The sequence below is a fragment of the Grammomys surdaster genome, unplaced genomic scaffold (genome assembly GCF_004785775.1).
Source record: "Grammomys surdaster isolate TR1022 unplaced genomic scaffold, NIH_TR_1.0 193, whole genome shotgun sequence".
In the NCBI taxonomy this organism is placed as follows: Eukaryota; Metazoa; Chordata; class Mammalia; order Rodentia; family Muridae; genus Grammomys; species Grammomys surdaster.
In genome coordinates, this window is record NW_021604638.1 from 10,684,242 (window position 1) to 10,704,210 (window position 19,969).

The window sequence follows — 19,969 nt, forward strand, 5'->3', positions numbered from 1 at the left end:
CACCAAAATAAATTCAAATAGGGTAATTCTCAAATATAGAAAACAAAACCCAGAAGAATATTGAAGTATAGATGAACTGGTATATGATGCTGGAACAGAACACCAAAGACAAAAATCCAGAATGAGAGAAAGAGAGAGAGTGAGAGGGAGGTGGGGGGGGAGCAGACAGAGACAGAGACAGAGAGAGAGATTGATTGATTTTTTTTTTCCTAAAAAAAAAATTTAGAAACCAAAGGGCAAGCAAGACAGCTCGGTGGTTAAGAGTACTCCCTAGCCTTCTGGAGGACCTGAATTTGGTTCCCAACACCCATGTGGAATGGCTCACAACCACCTATAACTCCAGCTCCAAGAGATCCAAGCCCTCTTCTGCACCCCACACACAAAACTAAAACTTTAAAATACAAATTTAAGAGATATGAGAGAGATGTGGGGGGAGGGGGTGGAGAGAATGAATGAATGAACGAATGATTGAATCTGAGCCTGCCTAGCCGGTCCTTAGTTCACACTTGTAATCCAAGCACCCTCTGCAGATGGAGGCTTCAAGACCAAGCTACACAGTGAATTCCAGGCCAGCCTCTGCTACAACATGAGGGGGAGATTATCCTAAGGACAAAAATCAAATACACACTAAAAAATGTCAGCCTCCTGATGTTTACCACACATCTACCAACACACTCGTGGCTGCAGGAACTTAAAAACAAGGTCAGTGAGCACCCAGTGTGCAACAGCACACTCACACATGAAAATCCAAGCTGCATCAAAAACTGAACCTGAGACACAGTCATGTGCTGTTAACCCAGGAGGCTGAGGCAGAGGGATGGAGTCTAACACCAGCCTGGGCTACAGAAGACTGTCTCCAAGACAGAAAAAGAAACTAATTACAGATTTCTGCTAAAGATGACAGACTGGACAAACAGATCTTACTTTCACTTCTTCCCCAAACCATCTAAAAATGCAAAGTAAAGCCAAAACATTCTGAAAGCTGGAAGCAGATGGCAGGCTGAACAGTGATGGAGTGGAATGAGTCCTGGAGCAGTCACCGGGGAAACTGAGGAACAACCTAATTGCAACATAAAAACTTCCAAATGGCTTAGAGACGGCTGGCATTGAGAAGGTACCACAAGTGGACATCAGAACAGCAATGCTGGCTTCAAAGATTCTATAGAAGGAATTAGAAAGCAGGCATCATGGCACAGGCATCGAATGCCAGCCTGAAGCTGAAGGCTAAAGCAAGGGGACTAACAGTTCCAAGCTAGCTAAAGCTATACTGCAAAACCCTCTTGCAAAAATAAAGAAATGTCTATAAAGTAAAGATGGCTAGAGGAGTGCTCGGTGACTGAGAGCACTTCTTACTCTGTCACAGGACCGAGTTTGGCTCCCAACACCCACATTAGGTGACCACAAAAGCCTATAGTTCCAACCCCACATGGATCTGACATCTCTAATGCTGACATCTAACCCAGTGAAAGACAGGCTTGATAGCCAATCTGTAATCTTACATATCCCCTAGGAGATGGGAGGTGGAATACAGGAGAACTTCTGGAATCTGCACCACGAAAAACGCCCTGTCTCAAACATCAAACAAGGTGGAACCTCATATGCATACCTCACCACGGCATGCAGGCATCCACACTACAATCACACACACACACACACTCACACTTTTTATAAGTTTTTTTTATAAATTTATTATATTATTTATGCATATGAGTACACTGTTGCTGTCTTCAGACACCAGAAGAGGGCATCAGATCCCATTACAGATGGTTGTGAGCCACCATGTGGTTGCTAGGAATTGAACTCAGGACCTCTGGAAGAGCAGTCAGTGCTCTTAACCGCTGAGCCATCTCTCCAGCCCATACACATACACTTTTTAAAAATTAAAACTAGCAATAAACAACAAGCTCAGTGACACTGAAGGACAGAAACATAATTTGAAAACTGTTCTACTTAGAATAGCATCAAAAAGGAATCACTGAAGAATGAACTAACCACATTAATAAAAAATATGCACTGTGCAAACAATTTAACATCGGTGAAAAATAAAAGATCAAAGTAAGCAAAAAAATCGTCCTAGGTCCATGGCTTACAGGGCTTAATCCTAACAGGGTGATATTTCAAAACTGACCCATGACGCAACACAGCGTCTACCAAAATGCCAACGATCTCTTTTGCAAAACTAACCTACTAATTCAAAACTCAGGAGAAATGCAAGGTCCCAGGAGAGCCAAACCAATCCTGAAAGATGAGAACAAACTGAAAGGCCTCACATCCAGCGTAAAAGTCAACAGTGGAGCAGCAACACAATGGCCTACGTGCAGGCCAACAGAAGACAAGCCCAGTCCAGAGGTACACCATACTTGATTTTCAGCAAGTACCAATACATAACTCAACAGAAGAGAGCCAAAGGCTTACCAACAAGTCATTGAAATAAATGATCAATACCAGTTACCAATACACAAAAGAATGTATCTGGATACCTACCTCTCAGCATGAAAATTAACTCAGATCTCAAAGCAAATGTTCGAGCTGAGACCACGAAACACATGGACTACCTTGTGTAAGGTCATGATTTCTGAGTTACACAAAGCACCAGAAGCATGAGCAGCCAAAGAAACAAGAAATCGGACATTGCCTAAAATTAAAAAGTCAGATAGGCATGGTGGCATGCACCTTTAATCTCAGCATTCGGGAGGCAGAGGCAGAGGCAGGCAGATTTCTATCAAGGCCAGCCTGGTCTACATACTGAGTTCCAGACCAACCAGGGCTACAGAGTGAAACCTTGTTCTAAACAAAACAAAAAGTCTGTAGCTGTGGAGAAGTGGGGAGGGGAACCCAGTGTACACTGTACTGATCGGGAAAACCCTTGGCACAATTGTTGGGAATTCAATGTTTATCCTCAGAACTGTTTCCATTGTCCTACAGACTTTCACATTCAGTGGTTATTTTACAAAACCAGATTAATTCTAGCCACCCCCCTCCCCATTTTGAACAGTTTTCCTTCTCACTGGCAAGCACTGCGGAGACAGGCGGGAAATCAAGAGCCAACCCTGAAGTAGGAGGGGCGCTTCCAGCGGAGTTGCTTGGAAGCTGAAAGGAGGGTCTCTGCCTTGCTGGAGAAGAGCAGCCTGGTTTAATCAAGCTTTTATCTCTGATATACCAGAGTTAAACTAAGGCTCATTTCTTATGTTAGTTTTCATTTCTATACAAAGATTGAACCATGGAACCTGAATCCCAGAAAAAAAATCTAAAATTCCTATTAGCTCTATGATAATGCACTTGTAAATTCTACAAATTTCTACTAACAAAATTAAACCAAGTATTATATTTTTAAAAAATGAGAAAGTAGGGATGGAGTGATGTCAGCAAAGCATCTGCCATGTATCCCTGAGAGGCTGACTACAGTTCTCCAGCCCCACACAATGCAGGATGCTACAGCATGAGCCTGTAACCCCTGACTGCTGGGCAGACAGACGGACTCCTGGCGCTCACTAGCCAGCCGGCCTATATGACTCACTGACCTCTGGGTCAGTGAAGGACAGTGTCTCAGAAAGTAAGGTGGAGAACCACCACCACAATCAACGTAAGCTGGCTTCAACAGCACACAATGTGCACACGACCCGGCAGGCGTGCACACGAGCCGGCAGGCGTGCACACGAGCCGACAGGCGTGCACACACACACACACACAAATAAAATCACTTATTAGAACTGGCTTCTCGGGACACAGCCTAAAGTACTGGTACCAGTCACTATTTTCACTTACTGTAAGTTGACCTGCGACTCCAAAGTCTGCAAGCTTTGCGTGACCTTCTGTGTTTAGCAAAATATTTCCGGCCTTGATATCTCGGTGTATTTTTCTCATAAAATGGAGGTATTCTAGTCCCTTAAGAGTTGATTGTAATATTGTAGCTATTTCATCTTCTGTTAACTGAAAAACAAAAAACAGTAAGAAGTCTCAACCCTGTTAACATCACACAGGAGAAAAGAGAAAAGACCAAAACTCACACACAGCTGCTTCAGCCTTGCTGTGTCCTGCCTGTTCCCTGAGAACTGCTAACTGTGAACTCCGAGCTCCTCGCACCTGCCTGTTCTACCTACCTCTAAGGCTCTCTCTCCGTACATCTGTACCGCAGGCTTTCCCCAGTCTGCCCAAATGTCACTCGTCAGGACAGCAGAGGCCTTTCCTTCTCCACGCCTGGGTCATTCTCTGTTCCCTTCTCTTACCTTGTCAGCTTAGAGACAGCCTGAGATACGATGCTGTCTTGCTCATTACAGATACACACTGCATTAAAAGCTGTCTTTTATTGCTTGCTCCTATAGCCCTGGTATCCAGAGTGGGAACTGAAGCCGCTCTGGACAGACAGTGCTGGAGGCTGGCAGGGGCCTCTGAGCACACCCTAGTCCTAAACAGATCCCGTCAAACCCTCCCGCAGCTCACATCTGGGGGTAAGCTGTGGACAAGGGGACCGGCCTGCACTGGAGGCACTACTTTCTTTTACTGCTATTCTAAGATTTGCAATTGCTGAATGAGGACTATGAAGGAGAGAAGTCATCAAAACGAGGGCACACTGAAACTCAGAGGAAGCAGTCAGTGTGTAGAAACGACAGACCGACCAGCACACTATCAGCAGCATTAACGCTCAGAGGGGAAACGCACCTGCAAGTGAACCCCAACAGCAACTCCCACAGGAATCGAAAACACCTCACAGGTGGTCAGATCGTAATCCAATCAACCAGGACTTTAGGCGTTAAATATGGCTGCCATCTACTGAGATTTAGTGACAGGGTAATTTTCTGCTTAAAGTAAACTATTTCCCACCTCATGTGGGCCCCTTTCTAGTTTCCTGGCATCTGTCCTCCCCACCCCCATGTAGACAGCATTTATGAAACATGAGAGGCTGAGATCCACATCAGAACGGACCCACGGCCAAGAGAGCAAGCAGAGTCTGTGGTTTCAGCCTGGGTAAGCTCACGTAGTACAACAGTACCATCAGTCTACCGTAATCTTCTTCTTTTTTGAAGACTGATTCTATCATGAGAAATACTGACTTTTTATATCTTTCTGTGGTCACACTTCTTCAAATTTAAACAATACTTCTAGTCATCTGTAGCTGGCAGTGGTCACACTAAATGTTTTTTATATAACACACAACAAAATAATTAAATCACATAGACTAATAAACTAGTATTAAGCTATCATTAGATTCAGAAACTGCCATCAGAGTTAATTCTGGACTGCTGAGGTGCCAGGAACAACTCTGTGCTGAACACAAAGCCCTGGGGCTGCAACTTTATTTATTTTTTTAAGTATTTTTTGATGATTTATTTTTGTTTTTCAGGCACTGGTGTTTTTTCTACATGTATGTCTGTGTGTCTGAGGATGTCAGACTTACTGGAACTAGAGTTACAGACAGTTGTGAGCCACCATGTGGGTGCTGGGAATTGAACCAGAGTCCTCTGGAAGAGCAGCCAGTGCTCTCCAGTCCCAGGGCTTCCATTTTAAATCAACAAGTCATTGACTTATTCAGCCTTTTTTTTTTTTTTGGTTTTTCGAGACAGGGTTTCTCTGTGTAGCCCTGGCTGTCCTGGAACTCACTCTGTAGACCAGGCTGGCCTCGAACTCAGAAATCCGCCTGCCTCTGCCTCCCAAGTGCTGGGATTAAAGGCGTGCGCCACCACCGCCCGCTTGGGCTTCTTTTTAACTATTTATTCCATTTTTTGAGATTATAATTATGTCATCTCCCCCTTCCCAAGCCTCCCATGTACCCCCTCCCCGCTCTCCTTCAGATTCATGGCCTCTTTTTTCATTAATTATTGTTACATTCATATATGTTTGTATGTACACACACAAATTTTATGTCAACACTATTCTTGGATAAAGAACTTACTGTCTAATCAAGAAAACATACAAATTTTCAATAATGTAAATTAAGAAAGGGAAACAGTGATAGAATACTTCTGCATGCTTAAGTTCATCTTTACGGCATTGCAAATGCTTATAGAGACGCTCACTCCCATTCCTACAGCCAAAGACAAACATGCCCATTCCGACAGTCTACAGAGCAACTAGGCTTGGTCTTCAAACTGTGTGGCACTTGACTCACTTAGCTTTTTAGAGCCTAGACATTTCCCTCTGCACCTCGACTAAAACTCAGCCACAACACCATGCCCTACAAGATCCAACACCATCAAACCTGCCCACCTCTCTAGCCTGACCTCCCCTGTCTCAGTGGCTGCACTTCTAACAGCAAATATAGCAAGCACACAGAGTCTGGGGCCTTCACGCTGGCTGGGTCCTACCTGCAGAGTCCCTTCACTCCTACTGCTCTGCCTACCAAGGCTCTTTACCACTTTTCCATCACCATCTGTAGTGGTTTGGATAGGAATGGCACCCACAGAACCATGTGTTTGAATGCTTGGCCCATGGGGAGTGGCATTATTTGGAGGTGTGGCCTTGCTGGAGAAAGTATGTCACTGTGGAGACGGGCTTTGAGGTCTCCTGTGCTCAAGTTACACCCAGCGTGGCACACGGTCTCCTGCTGCCTGCAGATCAAGATGTAGAACTCTGTTACCACTCCAGCATCATGTCTACCTGTGTGGCACCACACTTCCCACCATGATGCTGATGGACTAAACCTCTAACACTGTAAGCTAGCCCCAATTAAATGTTTCCTTTAGAGGCGCTACTGTGGTCATGGCGTCTCTTCACAGCAATAAAATGCTAAGACACCAGCCTTATTAATTTTTTTTTTAAGTATTTCTCATTACCTGGCACTTTCTTCCTAGTTGCGGCCTGTTTTCTTTTCATTTCTGTACTAGAAGGTGTGCTACCAGAGAGCACAAGGCACCATATGCTGTGCTCTTTTACCCACTTCTGGACCCCTAATGCCACCAGCACTGTTCTGCAACTGAGAACTAGAATCCATGACTCTTAGGTCAGATCCTGGAATCTTAGGCATAAATAATTTTTACAACAGTTTTATTCCCTGTCCAACAGCAAGTAGAAGCCATCCTAGACATAGTGGGTAAGAGGACAAATTCAAATCCAAAAGTCAACATTTGAAACTCATTCTAGAAGCTGAAGAGATGACTCAGCAGTTAGGAGAGCACTCTGCTCTTGTAGAAGTCCTTGGCTTCATTCCCACAATGTGTGGCTCATACACTGCCTGTAAATCCTGATGCAGGGTAGAGAAGCCTGGCCTCTGTGGGTGCCTGTACTCACATGTGCAAACCCACACAGAGACACAGAACCTTTAAAAGATCAAGTATGTTTAAAAGTCATTCTACAGCAGCCGGACATGGTAAGAAGAACTCACAGGAGGAGTGTGAGTTCAAGGCCCCCATGAAATCCTGTATTAAAAAATGAGAATTCATCCCAAACCATGATTTGAAAACTGTTTCGCCGAATAAACACAAATCGTTGGAACAAGTCGGCATCAAGCTGCCACGTTTAGACAGGAACTGAGCAAGGTGGCTGATCCCTGTGACCTAGCACTCGGCTGGACCAGAGGATCAAAGGTAAGAGATCACACTGGGACTACCCCTGTTTGAGGTGGGGGAGATGAGTAAAAGACAGTAGAGACCAAGGAAAAGTGGAAATGACAGTCATTCCTCCCTGAGTAGAAACACACACACATACACACCCACGCACACACACACACACACAAAGGCCAGAGAAAGCTGGCGAGACTGCGCTCCCGCAGCAGCACCTAGCAGGTAAACTTACCGTCTTGTTTCGTAGCCGAATGATATCAGATACAGAGCCAGCCCCACAGTACTCCATCACAATCCACAGGTCTGTGTTCTTAAAGTAGCTGCCATAATATTTGACTACATGAGGGCTGGAAAGAGACACAGTACGATTTAGTGGCATGTTCTTCAAACATCTGAATTCATTCTGTTCAATGCATGGAAAGTCACTTCTCATTTCATAAAAAAGAATCATTTCTAGTTAGGACTAACAGAAGCAATCTCTTGATAAGAAGACAAAGGACAGCTCTTCCTAAGAGTAATATACACATTCAAAGCAAGAGAACAATATTTCCAAGTGTATAACTTGTCTTCAGAAAAGAATCACAGATTCTCAAAACATTCGCTATGAGCACAGAACTGAAAAAAGAGACATGAGGTACGTGACCAGGCAACATGAGGGAAGGTAAGAAATAATGCCATACTACATACTAAACACCACAGGTCCATGGACCATGTTAGAGGAATGGTCAATAAATAGTGTTAACATATCCTGGGATTAGATCAGCTGTTAAGAGCATTCGCATTTCTAGAGGACCTGGTTTTGGTTCCCAGCACCACATGGTGGCTCATAACTGTCTGTAACTCCAGTTCCTGGGACCTGATGCCCTCTTCTGGCCTCTAGCAACAGGCATGCAAGTGGTACACAGACATGAAGTTTAAATTTAAAAAAGCAGCATAAGAGAGGGGAAGGTAAGCTATAAAACAGTAGAGCAAACAGTCAGTAAACCCCCAATGAGACAGGACAGACAGATATATCAAGGGATACATAACTATCATGAAAAATAATCTTTTTTCCTTCTCTTCTTTTCCAAAAGTCATGATGTAATTTGGAGTAACAAAATCATCGCTTTATAGTATAAAGACTACTTAGCATCAAATCTGGAACCTTGGGTCTTAAATTTGATGAGAGACACCAAAGTAAGAAATATGTGAGAAATCAAGCATCTCAGGAAAATGAACAATCTGTCTCAACAACTGTGCCATTAACAGCTGGACTACTTTGAAAGACCGGTTGCATAGCAACAAAAGATGCTAAGACTCTCCTGGCTTCCTTGACTTTCAATTTCAAACGCCCCTTCGTCCTTGGGACATATGCCAGTGGCAAAGAAAACACCGCACAAAAAATGAGTATTGTTGAAAGCACAGGTAACTGAGCACCCGAGGTTACAATCCGGGTGCTCTGCTCCCTCTCCTCCTGCAGGCACTTACTCTATTGTGCAAGCACACTGCTGGGATAAGATCTGTGCAGTCTTGTACTGCCGGCTAGGATTTCCTGCACTGTTCATGCTTAGGCTGTGACCTCGCAGAAAACAGAGAGAACTTACTGACACTCTTACTCCAGCTGCTTTTCCTAGTAAGCCAGGTAAATGCCCTAAACCCTCCCTTTCCTGAAAAGACAGTGAATGACATAAAAATATAACAAAGAAGCAAGCAAACAAAGCTCCCAGGACACAAAGATTCTGCCCTGTCTTTAAAAAAAAAAAAGAAAGTCACAAGTTTAACACAGAGGCTCTTCAAACATCATTTCTTAGCACGTGATGCTCTTGCAGAGGACCCAGGTTCAGATCCCAGCGCCCACATGGCAGCTCGCAACTGTCCATAAGTCAATTCCAAGGGATTTGATACCATCTGCTAGCTTCCACAGGCTTCGATCATATGTGGGCCGCATACATACATGCAGGCATACACATAAGAAGTAAAAATAAATAAATCTTTAAAAATCAAATCATTAGTTAGAAGCATTTCCATACTGTCTAGATACAGTCCCCATTTGGCAACTAAAGAGTTCGAGTAAGTGACTCATGTGGACAAGAAGAAAAGCTGCTAACTTAATTCCACCAAGCCAGCTGTGGGTTTGTGGGAGTGCAGGTGTTTGTATAGTAGACATAATCACAAAATGAAAAATAAAGCAGGAGGAAGCAGAGCCGCAGCTGTACTTCAAAGACAGGGAGACCTGAGGTCGCTACAAAATAACAAGGCGCACTCCCCCACAGTCTACCACTGAAGCCTGACAACAGGAGGCAATAGACTGATCTGACCCAACTGGCCTCGGACCAACAGGCAATGCCTTCGGTGCAAACCTCCTCGCCTGCTCTCCCGACCCCGGACCTGGCACGGCCCTTACTGCTACTGCACTCGCATGTCTAACAGTGCTGCCGCCCACTCGCATGTCTAACAGTGCTGCCGCCTTATGCCTGCTCCGTCCACCAGCATGTTGTCATGGAACCTCAGAGCAGATCACGTGCTCTTCTGTGGTTGACTTTGGGGCCAACTTCCTGCTTAAAGCTTGACAAATCTTAGTTCCTCAAAAATAAGACACTTAAGTACTCTTGACTGGAACCATTCTTAACGGCAAAAAAGAAACATCTAGTACCTAAGCACATATTCTCTTTTAATACACCAATCTGCTATTCTATGGTTTCTCGAGCTAAAAAGTATTTGATTTATCTTAGCTATCTGTGCAATAGGAAGTAAGAGACAGCATTATGAGAGAAAAAAATAGAAAGAAAGTCAGTACCACCCTCTGCCTCTTCTTCCTGGTCTCTTAAAGGTATGATTGATGAAGGAAAAAATACAAAAATGGAAATTATCTACTAAAACATACACGCTTTCTCATACTTTTCAGAAAGAACATGCATAGTGACTCCCCTGACCCCGCCCTCCTGAGACCATCTCAGTAATCACTCTGTAGGTGTCAATCTGAACAATCCCAGCAGATACAGAGGCTTATTCTGTCAAGGACCCCACGTGCTTTACCTGTCACACTGCTGCATTATGGAGATTTCTTTGATTATCTCCTGCAGGTCCGATTCCACAGGCACTTGCTTGATAGCAACAATCTGGCCAGTCTCCTTATGAATAGCCTTGTACACACTGCCATAAGACCTGCATTGGGGGGAAGGAGACCGTTCATAAAGCCAGAGCACCGGGACGCAAGACCAGGTGTGGCACAATCACATAAATGACCCAGGTCACGTAAGTCAAGAGCTTATGATCTGAACCCATGCAGCCTGAACACACGTGGTGCTCGTTCTCTCTCCACAGCAACACAGTACATGTGTGTGCTTTCCTATGACCACTCTATTACGTCTCTCTGGCCTTATTCCTCTCACATGCTGCAAGGCTTAAAATACACAATCTCATGAAAACCCAAGTCTCTTTTGTGCCAGAATCAGAACAGTGCACATTCAAATCTTTTTGCCTTGCATTTCATCTTCCCCGAAAAGCTTATCAAAACCAAGGTTGTGTGTTCATTCAATCTAGGTGCTCCAAGGACATGACGTTTAGAATCTGAGGACAGCAGACCACTACCCACTGCCGACACACTATCATAACCTGAGTTAGCTCCTTGTGCCTCAACTGGCTTCTTCACAAGATGACAACAACCAAACACAAACTCCCTTAACAAACAGCTATGGTGTTTATGAGAAATATGCAGGAACTTTACAGACCCTGGGCAGCTCTCAGTGATAAGAGAAAATCATCTTTTAAATTTCCCAAACATGCTGGGTGGTGGTGGCACACAACTTTAATTCCAGCACTTGGGAGGCTGAGGCAGGCAGATCTCTGTAAGATCAGGACCAGCCTGGTCTACAGAGGGAGTTCCAAGATAGCCAGGGCTACACAGAGAAACCTTGTCTCAAAAAAAACCGAAAAACCAAAAAGAATTAATTTCACAAACACACCTGATTCTACATGCTATCTTAATGAAGAAAAAATCAAAATAAAGAATGTGGCCTAAGATGTCAAAATAACAGAGCTTTGTCACTGCCAAGAAGAAATTATCTCAATGTCAAAATAGATTTTAAAAACTTCTTTAAAATAGAAATATCTATGAATGCAGAGCGCATAAAAGCTTCTATCTGAATCCCTTATACTTAAAAAGGAATAAAGACGCTCAAAGAACCCTCAAATACTGTTTTATCACAGAAAACAACTGTTGAGCATGTGTGGAAGACCCAGCCAGCGCCCTCCCTTCCTTGCTTAAATAACCCCCATTTAGGACAAATCAAGATAGGCTGTGCCATTTCTCTTCCTGGTGAATGAACCTGCAGCAAGAATCTAACCTAGATCTGGCCAGTGTATGGCTAGAATTCTCGAGACTTTCTTCCCAGGTAAGACAAGCAAACAAGGCTGTCCATTTTCTCTTGTCACTTTCTGCCGTGCTTTGGAGACTATCAGGGGTAATGACACTTGAAACTAACATAACCATCTTGTGACCATAGGAACTGTCCAGACCAAACACTGTCAAGTCAATTATCCACTTGGAGAAGATTTATTAGGCTGTCAGTGCGTGCCTCCGTAGTTAGCCACTGCTAGCAGGTACTCTGTAACTGACATCCACAGGCCTTTTTGAAATACTAGACTGAGCATATGTGTAAGAATCTCTTCACGTTGGCTTCATGCTGGAGCGAGTTTTGCTGGCTGCAGAACTCCTTCCCTCAGCACTCGTACTGCGGTTTTCCCATGCCTACTGCTTCTGGAAGTCTGCTCTCATTGGAGTACCATTCTTCACAGATAAGCTCTCCACAGCACTCCACGCCTTAATACTCATTAGCTATCAAACTATGGGAACAATGTGCTATTATCTAATAATAAAAACGTAACAAAGGCTAGGAATGTAGCTCAGTGACAGAGCACGTGTCTAAGTCCATGAGGCTCTAAGACTGAAGGGAGAAAATGGAGACACTTAAGTGAGCCAATGTATAAAACCTGAAATGACAGAAGCAGAAGGCAAGGCTCCATTCTAACCCCCTAGGTGCTCGCTACTCAGTTTGGCTCAAGCTGTGACTCTGCCCTGCCACAGAGCCACAGGATTTCTTCAAAAGAGCATGACCACAGCTGCAGAACTCAATGTGGTTCTTGAGAGCACACACTCTCAAGTCATTGGAAATCGAAGTCCTTCCCTGAAGGAACATCTGAAGGCACTGTGGCATCCACGTTAGAAGAGAAGCAGAGGTAAGGTCTTCCTTCAGGATCTTGCTGGTTCCATAAAACTTGCTCAGAGTCATTCCATCACGATGGCAAAAATCCAAGTGTCAACAGTGCCATTTAAAAGTTCAATGAGATGATAGCATGAGGAAGGATCTCTAGAGGGACATTCCCAGGTTCTTTGTTGCAGACATCCATATCTAAACACAATTAAAAAAAAAAAAAATCAGTTAGCTTGCTTTTTTCCTAACATGGCATTTCTGACATTTTCTGTCTATAACTGTGATATTTCCTAAATTAAGCACCCCTGCTAAGAATACCTAACTGTACTTAAAGAGTTAAGCTTTAGCTTTGATTTGACATAAGGTCTGAAAAATGCTTTAGTTAATACACTCAAAAACAACAGTTGTGACTTACTGAGCACTCAGTGCGTGACAATCACCGTACCCAGTACTTCTCTATTATTTCATGCAATTCTTCCATGACACCATGTAATAGATACTGTTATTTTCCCCACTTTATAGTTAAAGGTTATGAGGCTCCAAGATATATAAGCTCACCTGCTGTGACTAATCAACAGGACACTAAGACTTTTAACTCAGGTCTGCATGACTTCATTACCCTAACATGCTTTTATTAAAAATAAAAAAACCCAGCTAGTTACACATACAATTATGTCTACAAATGTATATCATATTCCAAAAATAACCTGTGAACATTGTTTAATGAAGGCACATTGACTAATTGCCTTCAGAATATCAAGAATGGCAAGCTAGAGCTACAGATAGCAGGAAAGAGATACAGAGTGACTTCTGCCGTCTCATACCTTTACTGAAGCAGTCTGGCTGGCAGTCTTCCACCATCTTGGGCTTGTCATGGGGCCACCACTCATGCTCTCTTCTTTCCTTCCCCTGCTTGATTCTGATGGATCCCAAAGAGTACTTTTGCAACTAACAGAAAGTTGAAGACTCATGTTTTTAATAAGGAGGTAATCCATGAAAATCTATTCCATGTAATCAGATTTGCATTTGTTATTGCCACAGATCTGTGTTAATTATGAATAATACTAAAGAAGGGGAGGCTTTGCTCCGGCAGAGCACTTGCCTGGTATGCGCATGACCCTGGGTTCAATCCCCAGCACCACTGAGAAGAAAAAAAGCATATGGTCAAGGCAGACACTATTCAAAGGTATTCTGAAGAGACTGAAATTTCACACAGAGCACACACTTGTTGACTTACGCATCAACCATCTCTGAATCATATGAACTTATTACGTAGTCAAAGGTTAAACACTTAAGGTATCCCTGGCATTTTAATGCACTGATCATTACAGAAGGAATGAATACACAGAATTAAATTGCAATGATATGTAGAAGTGTAAGAAACGCTGACATAATGCCCTACTGTGTCAGTGAAAGTCAGTCACAGCCCACCATCTAGTACTGAAAGTCACTGCGGCACATTTCAGAGCCTCCACTGGTTCCCAACTGGGATGCTGGATCTCCTGAGAAGATGCAAACAGTTCTCAGTTTACTTGCTCTTTATCACAAAGCTCAACAGAAATGTTGACTTCCTGTTTTTTACTGACTAGCGATTACATACTAGGCAGAAATCCTGAACAGCATACAAACAAAACTGACCAAGTCTAACTTAGACAGGGTCTCACTATGTAGCTGGCCTGGAACCTGCTATGTAGGGCAAATCTGCCTCAAGCTCACAAAGATCTGCCTGCTTCTACCTCCTAAATACTGGAATTAAAGGTGTGTGCCTCCATCCCGGCTGATTTTTTAAAACCTAAATGAATTATAATCTAATTAGTGTTTCATTTTAATTATATAAAACCATATGCATCACAGATTCTGTAAGAGAAAACAAGAGATGACTTAATATTAAAAAGCCTGGAGTTCACTAAATCTGTTTAGTGATAAGGGTGAAGAATGCACAGGCAGGCATTCCAAGAAGCAGATACACCTCCCCCAGCACCTAGAACCGTGCTGACACATGATGTTCTTTCTTTTCCGAAGGCTTGAGTGTCACGCCATGAGAAATTCACATGCTTCAGCTGCTAGGCTGGGGAAAGCCTGGGACCCACGGGTCAGATGTAGCTTGTCTGTACTCACCCTTCTCCAAGCTTCTCTAAGACGTCGAACACTTCTTCTGGCTGTTTAGTTAAGCTATCTTCATCCAACTTTTTCAGCTGCCTGTGGAGAAAAAGATATAAACACAAAATGTGTCTTACTTGCAACTAAAAAATAAAGAACACTGTATTTTATGATTACTATTCTAGGAATTGCTCTATGAAGTCTAATTTCTCAACTAGCAACTAATAGTTAGTTAAGGCAAGCTAAGAGGTTTTTTTTTTGTTTGTTTGTTTTGTTTGTTTAAGTCAGGATCAGACTGTAATTCAGATTAGCATCAAACTCACAATCCGCCTGCCTCAGCCTCTCATGTGCTGGGATTATAGGTGTACACCACCATTCCTGGCTCCTTTAAAGGACATTAACAGACTGCTCTGTGGAAGGGATACTTTTGCCGGGTCACCCAATGAGCACATTCTGGACCAGAACATATAGAATCAAACTTCAGTTCAACATCTGTATGAATCTTCTAATAAGATGAGCTGCCCTAGAGGGATACAGACTGCCTTGAGAAGGCCAAGTTCTGTATGGTTGAAAAACTTATGGAAAGTAAAGTATCATGTGACTGAAATGCTATAGCACAGAGTCAAACATTATGTAAATTTATCCTATGAGTTTAAATGGCATAGCTATCTCTTTTAAAAAAAAAAAAAAAAAAAAAGGTGTGTAAGTAACGCTGCATATTTAAGCCTGAACTGGACTAGCTGACCTTTTAACTCTATTGGGAAAGTTTTGGTCATCTTGTCTACCCAATTAAGTTCTATAGGTAACACAGAAACAGGAAGTTGAAAGGAGACATTTATACAGAAGCAAAAGTACAAACTAACTTGGCAACAGGGAGTTTAAACAATCTCACTAAGACCCTCCCCACCACAATCAGCCATGGACCTTTCACAAGTACAAAAATCAAATGGGCCACTCACGACTTCTACACAGCTCCAACTCTGCAGCCGTGCTTGACACTCACAATCAACTGGAGAGGTTATAAAGCAACACTCATGTTTAAAACTCTGAGACCTCTTAAAAAACGTATTAACAGACTGAAAGAGTTTGCTATAGAGAGAGTACGTGTGTGTATGACAGTGTATGTGGGTGTGAGAGTGTGTGCTTGTGTTTGTGTGTTTGTGTGTGTGTGTGTCTTCTACACAATGATTTCCTGAAACTACAAAAGACAACAAAGACAGCTTCAGGAAACGGTGTAATATGGAAGCAGTCACACTATAAATTTCTTGTGCAAAAAACGCTTGAACTATCTGAACAATACCAATTCTTAAAAGAAATTACTTTAAATAAAAATAGAAAAATCAGAAGGATATAAAGTTAAAAATAAAAATAAAATAAAAGCCTGACTACATGAAATAGAACTAGCAACAGTCCCTGACCTCAAAGGTGCGAGCATGCAGAATTTCACAAAGAAATGGAGAACTACAGAGAGTGTAATGCCCCGACCTGAAGATAACCAACACACTGACATTTAGAGATTCAAACGCTCCTAGAACTAAAATCCTACTGACGTCATAAAAACTCCCAGCTTCAAAACAAAAGTGCTGAAGTGAAACTCCTCTTAGGTAGGCTTCACAAGTGATAGTTCTACGAACTCAGAAGTTAAAACCAACCGCTCAGATGCTGGGAGTTTTTGGTAAAACTCCCAATCATGGCTGTATAAACAATGGACAATGCCTCATTCATCGAGAATAAACTCTTATAAACAGCTTATATAAAGGAAGATCTGATTCCCTTTCAAGTGTTGACTCTTAAGAGTTTAATAAAAGAAAAAGTTGCTATTTCAGAGACCAACAAAGGAAACTGCCAGGACCCTAAGAGACAGTTGCAAGACTCGATAACACTCAGACAGACAAACTTTAAACAACCTTCATGAGAGTTTTGTTTTGCACCTAGAGTTTTTAAAACACTTCAAAAGAAGCTTTATTATCTCTGGTGTCAAATAAACAAGAGATGATCAGAAAAATATTTGCTGAATGGATAAACCAATGTAAGGGTGGCAATCACATAACCTTGAATAGCAATCTCTGTGTTCTCCGTGGTATCAAAATAGAATTTCATTCTTTCTTTTAGGAGACAGGGTTTTCTCTCTGTAGCACTGGCTGTCCTAGAACTCGCTCTATAGACAGGTTGGTTTCAAGCTCAGAGTTTCATCTGCTTCTGCCTTCCAGAAGAATGCTGGAATTAAAAGTGTGCACCACCACATCTGGCTCATGAAAATAAAATTTCTTCTGAGATGCTAACTAGTAGGTTATCAACAAATAAATTTCTATGAAACATCTGCTAAGTGACTGAGTCCTCAAGGACGAGGACTATACCATCCAAACAGTCTTGACTTTGGTGAATGGTAGTGACAAGGTTCGTACAGTGGTGACATCCTATGTCAGTTTTCATTTGTTCATAATGACTAGGCCTGGCCAATGCAATTACACACACCAAATATTGGTGACATTTCTCTCCTATGTCAGCCGACACAGGAATGGCCAGCATCCCAGGAATGCACCCTACACCATTACCCAACAGCGACTTACATTTTAAAATCACTAACTCCGATCCATCATTAGCCACTGAGTCACACACAAACGTCAAGCTCAAGACTGTAGACAGCATTTCCTGCACTGAGACTGGCTGGGATGCGCACCATCCGAATCTCTCAAAAAGACATCTGTAGTTTTCCAGACACAAGGTGTGAAGAAGTGATCTCTCAGATGACTGTCTCTCAATCCACTATCCCATGTCAGAACCCTCAGAGGCTCAACGCACGTACACATACTTATCCCTCTAACAGAATTTCACAGATTACAACTATAAAAGATAACCAAAACACTCCAATAACAAAGTTGTCAAGTCCAGCGGCTTCTGCCTGTAATCTCGGCACTCAGGAGGCTGATGCAGTCAGCCGGATGCTGCGGGATTGTGATACATTTGAGGACAGCCTGAGCTACTGTGTGAGACCCTGTCTCGAAATAAACAAAACGGGTAACTGAATTAACTGCGCCCCTCCTTCATGTGAATATTGAGATTCTAACTCAGAGAACCTCAGAACATGAGACTTCATCTGGAGATAGGTGACTTTGAAAGCGGAAGAGGTGAGATCATAGACATGAACGAAGACCACATGGAGAGGTGGGAGAAAGGTGGTCGTCTGTATGTAAGCCAAAGACATCTGATTTCAAACTTCCAGCCTCCAAAATAGCAACTAAAAAAAAAAAAATTAATTTCTGTTGCTTAAACCATCCAGGTGTGGTGCTTGTTTTAGTAATCCGAGCCAGTTAATTCTGATAATAAAATGCAGCAGTCTACTAGTTACAATGAACAGGACGGCACCAATCATCCAAGGACTCGAGCCTGCGACACTCCTCTCTTGCACTTTACTACAGTTCTTAAAATCCAAAAGGCGTAAGAATAAACAAAGTCGCCGGGCTGTGGTGGTGCAATCAGAAGGTGAAGGCAGGTGGACCTCTGTGAGTTCGAGGCCAGCCTGGTCTACAGAGTGAGCTCCAGGACAACCAGAATATTTACACAGAGAAGCCCATGGGGGGGTGGGGGAGGGAAGAAAGAAAAAAAGAAAGGAAGAAAGGAAAGAAGGAAGAAAGAAAAATAAACAACAAATGAGCAAAGTCAAAACAAAACAAAAATTCACCCTGTCCACAATCAACAAACACAAAGGGGAAAAAAAAAACTTTTAATTAAATGAAGGTTTTTGGGGAAAGGGACCAAAGAAAAAGAACGGGTCTAGTGGTTACTGACTGCATACATACTGCGGCTAACAAATGGCCTGCCTCTCTGTGACCTGGCTTTATCATCTGTAAAAATACGACATCCTCCTTATACGATAGTTGTGAAGGCCAGTTGAGTCAGTAAGGTGTACCTTTTCAAGTTCAAAAGCGGTCAAACACCAGCAATTTCGTATGATTGAACAGACAAGCTGGAAAGCAATTAAGACAGTGCCTGCCAACCTGTAAGCCCTCTCTGGCTGTAATTAATAATTATTGCTTTTACAGCCTCAGCACACCACACCAAGTCAAACCTGAGCCCATCTCAACAAGCCAATTATTTGATTCCATGTTTGTGTGTTTCCAATAACCCCCATCCCCACCTCAAGAGTGCTGCCTGGCTTTCAATCCCCTCCCTTCACCTCTGGGGTGCCGGGCACTCCCTTACTCTGAACACTTCCTATTTTAGTGCTCTTTCTGCTGCAGGAAGTCAAATGTCTTCTCTGTGAAACTCAAGTTTCTAGCTGTATCTGAGAGAAGCATGACTCCCTCAGGCTCCACGCTCTTTTCTCCAGGTGAGGGGGGAGTGGTCCAACACAACAACAGCCAGTTTAGGAGTTGAGACGTCCTAAAGTCAGTCACCATCATCTTGACCCAAAACAATTCTAGATACTTCTAGAATCTGGAGCTGAGAGTACTGAAACAGAATTTGAAAAGGACAAAGTCTGACTGAACCCACTGTGTCTAGACTTTGTTTATTGGACCTCAGCTTACCTACTCCCGGGTATTTTTTTTTTTTCTTTATTGACGTCTCAACTTTGGGTGTTGGACGGCTGAGGAGGATTTGAAGAAAAGTAAGCGGACACTCAGGACATCAGTAATAAAAGCCATTACCACCACCACCGCTACATCATCCTACATAGGGCTAACACTCTGAAAACCCTTGAAAACTCTAGCCCCCATAGCCCTCTCTCCATTAATAGACCCACGAAACATTGGTACTTCCACAGTAAGGCAGTTAGGAGCAATGACTTTGGACAGGACCACCAGGACACAAAATCCCCACTCCACCTCTTACTTAGCCATGGGACCTCCAATCAATTTTTCTAACGACTTCTGCCTCGGAAGCAAAGCAACAGACCCTTTTCCACCGCACGGTCTGTGGTACTCAGGACCCTCTCAGTAAGTCCTCGCTCCCACCCGGCCTCAGCGTTTGCCCCTACATCCCCGTGTGCCTTCTTGGGGCGCCTTTCCCGGCCTCTGCTGGTATCTCCCTAACTTGTCCGCACGTTGCCCAGAGAGTGCTCTCTCTAACCCAAACCACTTCTGTCCCGGCCAGCGGATGCTCCCTCACTCAGCAGGTGCTCCTGCAGCCGGGTCGCTAGCCTCGCGGGTCCCTCTCCGCCCGGCCGGAGCTTGCAAACCG

At 43.2% G+C, this 19,969-nt stretch overlaps 1 protein-coding gene and 1 long non-coding RNA gene across 2 annotated transcripts in view; both read right to left on the reverse strand.

Moving 5' to 3' along the window:
- The window catches only part of Stk4 (serine/threonine kinase 4), an 81,240-nt gene that overhangs the window by 61,113 nt on the left and 158 nt on the right, over positions 1-19,969 (reverse strand). The window contains exons 2-5 of the mRNA XM_028769522.1: positions 14,807-14,887; positions 10,512-10,640; positions 7,729-7,843; positions 3,766-3,930 (exon numbers count right to left, since the gene is read on the reverse strand). Coding sequence (XP_028625355.1) covers positions 3,766-3,930; positions 7,729-7,843; positions 10,512-10,640; positions 14,807-14,887 — 490 coding nt within the window. The remainder of the gene's footprint in view (positions 1-3,765; positions 3,931-7,728; positions 7,844-10,511; positions 10,641-14,806; positions 14,888-19,969) is intronic.
- On the reverse strand, positions 12,015-13,880 carry LOC114622945. Its single transcript, XR_003711700.1, has 2 exons — positions 13,513-13,880; positions 12,015-12,886 (listed from the first exon to the last, which is right to left on the reverse strand). It is a non-coding gene; the product is annotated as an uncharacterized LOC114622945 (long non-coding RNA).